Raw genomic sequence first — 12,531 nt, 5'->3', positions numbered from 1 at the left:
AAAATTCATCCCCTAACAGGGTTAAAAAGGGGATGAAAGTTTGTATGGGGTTAAAGTTTTCTTTTGAGCTAGGAATTTGAAACTTATTTAAAAGATATATTATTAAAATACAAGAAAATTAGTTTCAGCGTTTTTGAAAATTCATCCCCTAAGGTGGTGAAAACGGGGTTGAAAGTTTGTATGGATATCATACATTTTTTCGAGCGCGGGATTTGAATCTTTGTAGTTGGGGATATTATTAGATGACAATAAAAGTGATTTCAGCGATTTGTAAATATCATCCCCTAGCAGGGTTAAAATGGGGTTCAAAGTTTGAATCCATTACAAATGCTTGGAACTTCTTAGAAAGACATATTAGCCGATTACAAAAAAAGTAATTGCAATGTTTTTGGAAATTCAAGCCCTAAGGGGGTTAAAAAGGGGATGAAAGTTCGTCTTGGGGTTTAAATTTAATTTTAAGCTAGGAACTTGAACTTTTGCAAAAAAAAGGTATAAAAATAAAAAACATGAAAACTAACTCAAGCATTTTTGAAAATCATCCCCCAAGGTGGTGAGAAAGGGGTTGAAAGTTTGTATGGAGATCAGATATTTTGTGAGTGCGGAATGCGGAACTTGAATCTTTGTATAAGGGCATAGGTACCTATTATGAGAATACAAAAAAAGTAATTTCAGCCACCAACATCAAAATCCACTTGACTTAAAACTTCATACAACTTGCTAAAAAAGAAAAGTACTTAATTTCAACATTGCTTGCATATGAAAATTATAGGTACTAAAGATGTAAAATGTTGAAGATAAGATTCCACGCGGACGAAGTCGCGGGCAACAGCTAGTCATAGATATTTATAACACTGTATAATAACATAGCTACCGCGAAGTACACAACACATTCGATATCTTCTTTAATATTTTGTTAGTTTTCTATTCTTTTGGCACTGTACACTACAGTTTATGTTTTAATTTTTAGGTACACTAATAATAATAATGAAATAGATTTGCGTTCCAGTTTATAATTGATTTGCGTTCTTAAAATTTGTCGGTAAATTTACAGCAAGTGGAAGTTACATCTTTTAATTATTACAGACTTATCGATAACAGATTTATCGATGTTTCATTTTCTCAAACACTCGTTTATGCCACAAAAACTTCTATGTCTGCTAATATGTATCAAACAGTCAGCCCTAGTGTCCCCCATTCGGCAGGCGTGTTAATCAAGAAAACTGTCACCCATCTACGGAAATTGCCCCCGGCGAACGATGTAAAAATATTGTTCCATATTTAAAATGGAACCTTTTAAAAACCGTTTCGGGTTGATTGGCAGTTATGGGATTGATTGGAAAGTTTGTTTATCAGTGTTAGAGCGGGTTTTCGAATAGGTGCGACTGGATTGGTGAGAATGAATGTGTTAGGGACTACCCTGTGTGAGAATGAGAAAGAAGAAAGTGTAGTAGTGGTTACGTACTCTTAATAATTCACTGAAAGTACATTATCGGAGATTATATTCCTCTCTCTTACTTTCCTAATGGTTTGTTGCCTTATGGAAGCAGGATGGCTTCATCGATTTGAGTTGTAACAATAGGGCAATTGGATTTGATAGGTAGTTCATTTGATATGATGCACTGAATATATTCCGAAGTGATTAATTTATTCAATTTTTCGATTATTTTATAACTTGTACCCTATTTCGTTCGCGGACGCTTCTAACTGCTAAGTATCATAATATTCATTCATATTGTAACTCTTCTATCACACAATACTAAATATTACCACAAACTTTTTGTTGCAGGAAATAAGCTATGGACCCTCGTGTCGTTCGATCGCGAGGAACGCAAGGAGTACAGAATACCCGTCGCCATCACGGACTCCGGGACCCCAAGGATGACTGGGGTGTCCATCCTGCACGTGGTCATTGGAGACAAGAACGACAATCCTATGGCGTCGGGCCATAGCAACATCTTCGTTTACAACTACAGGGTGAGTATTCTGTGCATAATCTTGTTTGCCATCTTTGTTTTTTTTTTTCATACGTACATTCATATTTTAGGGTGCCATTTCATTTAGTGTTAATGTGTTAGGTAATTCTACTTAAGTATATCCATATTTATACAAAATACAATATTATTAAATATGGACTGACTGAATTAAATCTATCAAAATGAACGGCCTAATTCGAATAATGCTTAGGAAGATGTCACATACTTACCGATCTGTCAGTGTCACTAACTTCTATCCACCTCAAATGTATAAAGTAAAATCTGAAGATTAATGCATGTATACTTGTATACTTATAGCAAATAAATTATATGACTATTATATGACTAATTACATCAACAGAAATCAATGGACTTTCAGTTGTTAGTAAACATTCTATTGGGAGATCGTAATTATTATGTTTTTTCATTCATCCATCATTCTAATATTTTCGTTACCGACATGAAGTTCTACCGCGGTATAGTTTTAAAGAATGAAAAGTACCGTTCTCAAACAAGCGTCTTATCTATTATAAACTAACATTACCCTTTCATTTTAGTCGTCTGATAACACTTTCAGTCCATTTTCCTATCTTAATTTAATTTTCCCAACACTAAACCCACCAGCAACCCCACGTCAAACCGCCGTATCGCGCCTCGAAAAGCAAGTAGATTTCCCTCTAACATAGTTATTTCCATATATCGCGCCCGCGACATCTAAAGCCTACGAGAAATGAACAGCCCAGAATGTGAATACTCAAAGATTCGCCAAAGCTCCTGGGACGGCATATTTTCTTGCACAAAGGCGCTTCAATATCACGTGCTACGTAGCTTACTTGTCATGCAAATTTTGACGTGGTTTACAGAATACTTATGGAACAATGTGGTTAATTAATTCATATTGTTAGCTTGAATAGGTTTTTAATTCTGTAAATAATTATCTACGTAAAACCTTATTGCTTAGGCGTGCAGAAGCTTAAAGTAGGTATATAGTTTTAATGTGATTTCCAAGTCCGAGGAGGAGCTAATTAAAAATCCGCCAGTACTTTCAACAGTATACGCACACGGATATTAATGTTTATTTTCCTAACGCAAATCATGTATTTTTTACGTTTCAATCATCAGAGCAAACATATTTTTTAAGCTTTTTATTTCATTTTTTGTTTAACCATCCAGTACCTACCTATAGATGCTATTACCAAAATAATCAACTCACTTCTATCATCCTCCATTCGTCACTTTTGAATTGAAAACTTTCATTTGTTTATTAACGATACCATCCATTGTGAATAATTTTAACGAACTGAATCCACGAATGATATTCCCTCGTATTGGAAAGATGGTTTGTGATTTTTAATTCTGAACTATTTCCTTCAATGCTGGCAGACGGAAATGTACTTCAGTGAAATATACAGCTGGCGCTACTACGTAAGTATTCTTAAGTAATGCTGTTGCATATTTGTATTTTTCCTCTGTTATATTTAACCTTGGACTGCTGTATTTTTATTTACTTTGTAGTTCAAATGAATTATTAATATTGTACACATCATCATCATCATCTCAGCCATAAGACGTCCGCTGCTGAACATAGGCCTCCCCCTTATATTGTACACATCATTATTAAAATATTAAAGGAGTGTGGTGTAGGTCACACAGGTGTGGCTCTCGATAAAGCTCCTTATTATTGAGTGATAAGCTTTAATAAGTGTAATATATTTTACTTATAAATACAGAGTGGCTAAAAAATAACTACGTTCCCGTTGCTAGGGAGGTTTTGGGATTATTCTGAGCAACTTTTACTATGGGACCAGCCCCGAAATCGCGGAAAAAAATTTGGCTGTTTCATATAGTTTGGCTGGTCCAGTTTCTATGAGAGGGTAATTTTTTTTCGCTATTTCGGTGTTTGTCCCATAGTAAAATGTGGTCAGTATAATCCCAACCCCCTTGGCAACGGGAATTCAGTTATTTTTAGCCATCCTGTATAATCTTACTTAGTGAAATATTAGCTTATCCAAGGTAAACTTGTTTTATTTTTGCAAATTTGCCTGTTTTCCTTCAATTATTTTTCTGTTAAAGTTGTACTGGATGGTATAAACTTTGTAATTTGTTTAACTTTAACATTTCGTTACCAAACTCCTTGTAATTAGATGATGAAGTTTCGTTTCTTTATGTAAATTTGCGAGCAATGTTTTGGGGCTAAACGATTTTCATGTCTGTATTGTTTCCTAAATTGGACCTTATTTTTATTGCTATTTTGACTGTTGCTTCGTTATTAAATTCACATTTATACCTAGCTAGTACTAGTACTAGTAGACTTTGTGAAATTTTAAAATTAGTCTTAATTTAAAATATTTAATTAAACTTCCTATAGAATACAAGATGAATCAAAACAGGCCACTTTTTATTAAAATTCTCCAAATTCATTCTTCCCATTTCATTTTTCATTACGGTATTTTATGTACATCAAAGCCTGCCATGTCACAGTGAAATTGAATTTCATTATAACTACCTCATTCCTCTTTTTCCGTCATATTTTACGTAACACCGAATTCATATTAGATTAATGAAAAGCTCATTTCCCACCCGCTTATACTGTCAGTCGATTTATATAAATTAGCAGCTAAAACGACAATTTCGTTCATAATGATTAAACAACCGAATCATTTCTGATCATTCGTCGTGTTCAATAAAACCATCGTCAGTACAATAATGACGCAAGTATTGCCAGTGTCTCTAGCGTTACGTTCTTTCTCAATTGATGCAAAATTCAATTTCAATTACTTAACGCTTGGGTAACTTTATTTTAATTTGCTATGCTGTAACTATGGCTCTTAATTTGAATGTATTTTTAATCTATATTGAATTTCATTGAACGAAATGTAAATCGGATTCGTTTGGGCTTAAATAATTGCTTTTTATTGGTTTGTCGAATATTTTACTGTAGTAGAACTTGAATTTTGCCAAACATTTCATAACTAGTTTAATTAATTAGTATTTTCAGTAGTCATATTTAATTACACAAACGGGTCTACCGCGATATAATTTCATTGTTTTTACCTTAAATTCCGACGTATGTGTACAAAACGCGAGAGTTTAATATTTTAGTAGTGTACGCATCTCGAGTGGATTTTATGTATGTAATTAGTCGCCATTTTAATTTCAACGTGCTAAATATGCCTTGTTAAGTATATTGGAATAATAATTTACATGAAACGATTATAACCGTTTAACAGCCAATAAACTGCAACACAGTTTAATTCATCTAATTGCCAAACATTCCCAATTTCGGTTTTTAACGGAGCAACCCGTGCGTTAAACTAACTCCCTAATAAGCTCCATAAAGCCGTCGTAAAGCAACCAAGTTACGGTTGCCGTAAACCGACTAATTCGCGAAAACAGGAGGCTGATTCTGATTCTGAACAATGAAAGAAAGAAAGAAAGAATATAACTTTATTCAGGACGTTTTCAGTATTGCTTAAAACTACATAATACGACACTTTTATTAGTATAAAACATAAACGTCACTGAATAGATCTCCCCTCAGCTTGATGACAACTTACCTTTCAGGTATCTTGACGCTGGTCTTCCGTCAATGGGGTTGGCGGGGTCGAAGTATTTTATGCTAGTTCCCGATTCGCCGGATTCTTGTTTCGGATTTACTTGAATAAGTCACAATCCGAGTATTTATACCAGAATCCGATGAATCAAGAATCCGGCGAATCGGGAACTATCCGTATTTTACAGATAGCACCAGCTTAAGTTTGCCTGTCAATCCTTGAAGAGTGTCACATTCTTGGCTTAAAGCCAAATCCCATAACAACAAAACTAGAGACAGGTAAAACCTTAAGCCGGCTCCATCTATACCTTTAAAAACTGCCAACACCATTACGTTGTACTAAATTGCTCATTTTGTTTAATGCACATCAATCACAATTTGTTAGGAGGCAAACGAGTACATTTTATAATATTTTTAACTCTTTAATGTTCAACCATAAACCAACTAACCAAACCGAAATTAACGCGAGCAATCAAAGTCGTACAAGTCGCACTTATTGATGCACATGAGACGTCTAATGATAGGACTGCAGGTTGTATCAAAACCAGACCAAAATCTTAACACATTGTCAAATCGGCAGTCTGGCCTAGTGACCCTGCCTGTGAAGCCGATCGTCCTGGGTTCGAATCCCGGTAAGGGCATTTAGTTGTGTGATGAACACAATTATTTGTTCCTGAGTCATGGTTGTTTTCTATGTATGTAAGTACCTATGTATTTATCTATATAAGTATGTATATCGTCGCTTAGCACTACAAGCTATGCTTAGTTTGGAGCTAGTTTGGACTGTGTAAGATGTTCCCTAACTTTTATTTATTTATTTTTTAAATCAGAATCCGCCTCCAGCACAACAATGAAAAATCGTAAAATTCTTGCCGCGTTTCGTGCCCGCGACCGTTATCGTATTTCATACGTGGCGAAATAATGACTTCATGAAACGCTCGAAACTTGCTAAAATGACTGGGATACTTATACTGTATTTTATAAGAGTCCATTCTGGTGCTTATTATCATAAATGTTTGCGTTGGTTTTAAAATTGTGTGTTCAGGTTTTAATACTGCATGCCTGCAATTCTACAAGCGTCACATGTGCTTTATATTTTTCTAGTTATCTATTGCCTTTTGGGCAGATAAGTGATGATACCACCGTCACTTGTATGCAATTTTTGAGAGTGTTTGACAGTAGACTTCCTCAAGACTAATGTAAAAGCAACAAAATGGGAAGTGACAACGTTATATTTCCAAAAACAGATCCAAAATCTTAGAATCTTATTAGTAAATCGATGAAATCTGAACCCCTATTGCACCCTAGTGTTTAATTTAAAAAAAATGAGAATCACAAGACTAAGATAAAATACACCTTAGTGTCAGTTGATCTCTTCTTCCAAGACGATCTCATGTCTTCCAAGAATATATTTTTTTTAAATTACATGACGTACCTCGTCATACCGCTGTTCTGCCTTGGGCCGCTAAGTCAATATTCCTTAATAGTGTTTTATAATAATATATGAGCATTAAAATGTTAATTCCGCCTTAATGAAAGTGGGTTTAGTGCGGTGCGTGCGTAAACAGGGATTATGGCGGCGTCACTTTTTACTGCCTCGCCCTGGTTCTGACTTAACACGTGATGAATCTGGATACGGTATTCTGTGGGTTCATTATATGGATGTCTCGCTTGCACTTATGTATTTGCTGAAAAGAGACATAAAAGCACAATAATTTGGTCGTCCCTTTTAAGTGGTTTAAAAACGAGTTCTAAATCTCTTTATCGAGGCAACTGGAACTCGGTTGGAGCAAGGGCGGAGCAGTGTCCACAAACGGCATGTTCTGAATTCGTTCATTCATTCTATACACCTCACTGTCAAAGTTATCGATAACTGCCAGTAAAAATATCCCATTTTGTTTATTTTATTTTAAACATAAATTGGTCGCCATTATGTGGTAATATGTAAAAGCAAAATAATTAGGTCGTCGCTTTTCAATGGCTGTCAAAAACGGGTTCTAAATCTCTTTATCGAGGCAACTGAAACTCAATTGGAGCGAGAGCGGAGTGAGTATCCACAATACCGCATGTTCTAATTCGTACCCGGAGTTGCTTGAATTGCTCGACTCTTAATGAAGCGACTCGCCCGCAAATAGGTACGTACGCAGTGCTGCGTTGGGCTAGGCCAGTTACTGTCCTAGCCAGTAACGGCCTAATGTTGATGTACCATCAGCTGCAAAAGTGGACGGCGACTTTATCAAATGATTCATTCATAATTTCTCCATGCAATTTCGCTGCTCACTGTATCGCGTGTTATTAGAGATGATCGTATTATGTGTACAAAAGCACTGTTGTCAAATTCAAAGTCATCAAAATCAGACGGGAATAGGTGTTTATGAAACACTGACAACAAGGTGTTATGGAAACAGATGCTATATAAAGTCTATAATGGTGGCTAGTAGCTAGACTATATAAGAAAAACAAATTGTATTTGAATACTTACTACAATATAACCGAAATGTTAATTGATCAAGTTAAGCCCACTTTTATTTGATATCTTAAATTAGACACATTAAGTTTCCTAGTTCAAGAGTAACTCGTCAAATCCAAAACTTAAAGCGTTAAAATAGTAACTTTGGTAGAATTATGCGATCAATATGTTTTCTACGTAACCGCAGTTTACTACATTCGTGATTCCATACAAGCGTTATTTTAACGCAATCGGGATTCTTCCCATTCGTGATTCTACACAATATTTTTTCGAGGCAACCGCAGTTTACTACATTCGTAATTGCACTCAGTTGTTATTTTTACACACCTAATAGCGTTTCATCTTAATGAATTCATATTTTTAACTCGGCCGCAATCAAGAGGCGCTGGTAGGTGGGTAGGTAGTCTAGCGGTGGAAGCGGGTAACTTTCAACCAGGGACTGAAAAGGTACCTTTAAAAAACTGGTCAAGTGCGAGTCGGACTCGCGTTTCAAGGGTTCCGTACATCACACAATTTTTTTTGTACGTGTAACGTGACGTGAGTGAAACGTCTTGAAAAACCCGAATGAATCAATCAAGTTTTCAACACATGTAATATGAAGTTTTCTGGCGTGGTGGCTTATATCTCTGCAAATATGCAAAGTAGCTTAGATAGGAAATTAAATGCCGAACAATAGTACAAGTGTCTAAATGCGAAGACTGAAGACCAAGCTCCGCCAGGCGTATCTCACTCCGCGATTTCGTCGCTTTGCTACAGGTAGCTAAAAGTACATCCGTTCGACCCCAATTTTGGGGTTTGCCATAAGCCGCGCGTGGAGCTGCGGCGCGTGCTGATCGTGACAGACGCGTTTTGTTAGAGAGTGAGTCTTCTGTACCTAGTACTATTATTTATTCTGTGGCTCCGCGTAGAGCTTAAAACTCGGAGCGTCCGACGGGTCGCGCTTCCTACAACTTCCGCAAGTGTTTTAAAAGCGAAGGCCGAAGAAAGATAATACCTACAAGGTGGCCAAAAAATACGCACATTCCCGTAGCCAGGGAGGTTTTGGGATTATACCTACTGAGCAACATTTACTATGGGACCCGAAATCGCGAAAAAAAATGAATCCTCCCATAGAAAACGGACCAGCCAAAACGTATGAAACAGCCAAATTTTTCTTCGCGAAGACGGGGTTGCACGTCGGCAACGGGAATACACTTAGTTTATTTTTTGGCCACCATGTATAGTGCTTTTTTAAACACGTGACAATACCTAGTAACCTAATCAATCAGTACTACAAGTACCATTGCGGCTGTGTGCCAGATACAGGCTAGTCGCATTTTTTTATCTACAGTCCAACTCACGCTTGAAGCTAAAAGCACGCCTCTTCGGGACGCTTCGGGTCTTCGGCCTTATGCGGATATCGGCCTAGGGCCTTCGCAATAGCTGTCTACATCATGTTTCACTTAAAGTATTGCGGCTGTGTCCCTAAAAAAACCTAAACCGCATTTTTGTTTTTAAATCCGACTCACGCTTGACTCTAGATTTCTAATAAGTTTTCCTGTCATCTTTAGGTAAAGGACTATTATGTGTATTTTTTTCAGAATTCTAGACTTAGTAGTTTCGGAGATAGAGGGGGGGGGAATGGTCATTTTTTGTCTATTTTCTTGAATAACTTCTAAAATTTTTATCGTAAATTTATAAAAAAAATATATTTGAGATTCTCACAATGAGCTCTTTCGTTTGATATGTAACACGACATAGTTTGCAAAACTTTGATTTTTAATTTTATGGTTTACCCCCCAAAAGTAGCCCCTATGTTTAAAATTCATTTGTTGACGTTACATATCCGTTTTTGGGTCACAGACTTACATATGTTTACGAAATTTCAACTTAATTGGTCCAGTAGTTTCGGAGCAAATTGGCTGTGACAGACGGACGGACAGATAGACGCACGAGTGATCCTATAAGGGTTCCGTTTTTTCCTTTTGAGGTACAGAACCCTAAAAATGGTTTTGACCGATCTTTTAAAGGTACCCGACCGTTAAGGTAGCATTTCGGTACTGATATCAATCGGTACCCGTACCCAAACGAGCTTCCGTTCAAACGGTACCGTTAAATAAAAGTTACCTTTACGTGTTTTTTTTATAGATATCTGACCGTTAAAGTAGCATTCCATAGTGATCTCAATACTTTAGGTATCCATATATAAGCTTTAGTCCAAACGGTACCGTTAAATATAGGCTTAAGTCCAAATGGTACCGTTAAATATAGGCTTAAGTCCAAACGGTACCGTTAACTGTAGGCTTAAATCCAAACGGTACCGTTAAATATAGGCCTAAGTGCAAACAGTACCCTTAAAAAAACCTTTTCGCGTTTTATCTGATACCCCAATTCAAACCGGCCACTCGCGAGAACGCGTGTCTCCCTCCCACTTTTCACTAGGTACACAGTTCCCAATATGATTGTGACGACACCCATGATGACTTTTATGTCAATGATGATGATGATGATGATAATGACAATATAATTCACAAACAATCATATTGGGATCTGTGTTTTTATTTAAGAGTACCGTTTGGACTAAAGCTTATATGGATACCTAAAGTATTGAGATCAATATGGAATGCTACTTTAACGGTCCTTTATTACATACCTATAAAAAAAACACGTAAAGGTACTTTTATTTAACGGTACCGCTTGAACGGAAGCTCGTTTGGATACGGGTACCGATTGATATCGGTACCGAAATGCTACTTTAACGGCCGGGTACCTTTAAAAAACCGGTCAAAACCATTTTTTAAATGTACCTTTTCAGTCCCTGGTTGAAAGTCGCCCGCTCCCACCGCTAGACTACCTACTTACCCACCTACTAGCGCCTCTTGATTGCGGCCGAGTTAAAAATATGAATTTATTAAGATGAAACGCTATTAGGTGTGTAAAAATAACATCTGAGTGCAATTACGAATGTAGTAAAGTGCGGTTGCGTCGAAAAAATATTGTGTAGAATCACGAATGGGAAGAATCCCGATTGCGTTAAAATAACGCTTGTATGGAATCACGAATGTAGTAAACTGCGGTTGCGTCGAAAAAATATTGTGTAGAATTGCGAATAGGAAGAATTGCGTTTGTGTTGTCGATCGCATAATCCCTTTGGTAATACCAGCTTTACTGCTTTTATTAACTCCTTACTTTATAGTCTTGTTTTGGTTCACTCACGGATTACATATCTTGAGATTTGAACTACCTATTTGCAGTTTTATTGCAGATTACACTCACTCCAGTTGGTGTTACACTAAATAGCCCTGTGTGGCTACCACCAGTTTGGCTCTGATATTAACGCTATTGAAATTAACTTCTTTCTATGCATCTCGTTCGTACTCGCATACGAGTATTATTGCGAGTGAGATGTATAGAAAGTAAATAAAAATGTCATGAGCAAAAAACATAACAATAACAGCATACCTTCAGATCCACAGCGCAAGCTACGTCATCATACAGAATGCTCATCCACCGTAGGTTTCGTCAAAGTAAATTACTTAGACGTTAGCGTTTATGTCAGTGTGAGTAACTTATGGTACGGCCTACGGGTACTGTTTAGCAGCTAAACCAAGTGCTGGTTCAATCTAAACGGACCTTCAATCCTTTGCTCCGTATTCGTTTTAACGACAGGCTTACGCCGTGGAACTAAACCCGGTATTATAATGTGTCCAAAAGTTCCTGGCAACTTTTCTATCCCGAGATTGGGCCAAAGGGCACGGATTAATTGGATGCTATGTGCAAAGTTGAAGCAAAAGGATTTAGTTATATTCTCATTACTTCCAGAGCTCGGGCTATTCCAACACTAGTACCAGCTTAACTCATATCAACATCTGTAACAATCAAAGCATCGTAAAAAAAAGCTTTTGACTGGTTTGCTTAAGCCTTAACTCGCGTGTACTATGTAAGCGATAGTAATACCCTTGATTTGTTTGCAAATAACTCTGAATGACTTTTGAGATTCAAATGCGTTCCATTTAGATACGCTCCTATGACCCACTTTGGAAATAACATTTTAAATGTTACATGTAACTTGAGGGTTTCAAATGTTTCAATACAGCGACGTTTAAAGGGTAGAAGGGGGTAATAAGTTTCCTCAGTCGTTAAATTCGCGAATGTAATATGTTTAGCGCACCCTCTGCCTTTGTGTCAAGCTTGTAAGTTATTTACACGCGCGTACATAAGTACGGGTTAAGTATGTGATTGAATTAATTGTACTCGTAATTCGTTAGCAAGATCTTATCAACGGATTTTTAATTTAATCTTATTTAATTTGAAATTAAATGAGCTGATATATTAGGAATAAAAAAAAGCTTTTATTTTATTTTGATAATGGGACATAGGGACATATGCCGCGCTGACGCTTTCTTATTTGAAATTCCAAACATAGATTCGTGTTTTTCTTTTCGACTCACTTCTATTAAGACGTATAATAATAATATAGCCGTTTATTTCCAATAGAAAACGATACATGCTTGATTCATTATAAAGAACATTAAGTAATTACATTTTCAGTAACT

General features: G+C 36.6%; 1 protein-coding gene across 1 annotated transcript in view; it reads left to right on the top strand.

Annotated features, from left to right (window-relative positions):
• Positions 1-12,531, top strand: part of LOC134668792 (DE-cadherin) — a 366,389-nt gene that overhangs the window by 310,241 nt on the left and 43,617 nt on the right. Inside the window, exon 13 of the mRNA XM_063526248.1 lies at positions 1,787-1,974. Coding sequence (XP_063382318.1) covers positions 1,787-1,974 — 188 coding nt within the window. The remainder of the gene's footprint in view (positions 1-1,786; positions 1,975-12,531) is intronic.

This window comes from Cydia fagiglandana, chromosome 1 (genome assembly GCF_963556715.1).
Source record: "Cydia fagiglandana chromosome 1, ilCydFagi1.1, whole genome shotgun sequence".
Lineage (NCBI taxonomy): Eukaryota > Metazoa > Arthropoda > Insecta > Lepidoptera > Tortricidae > Cydia > Cydia fagiglandana.
This window is presented reverse-complemented; position numbering and strand designations above follow the sequence as displayed.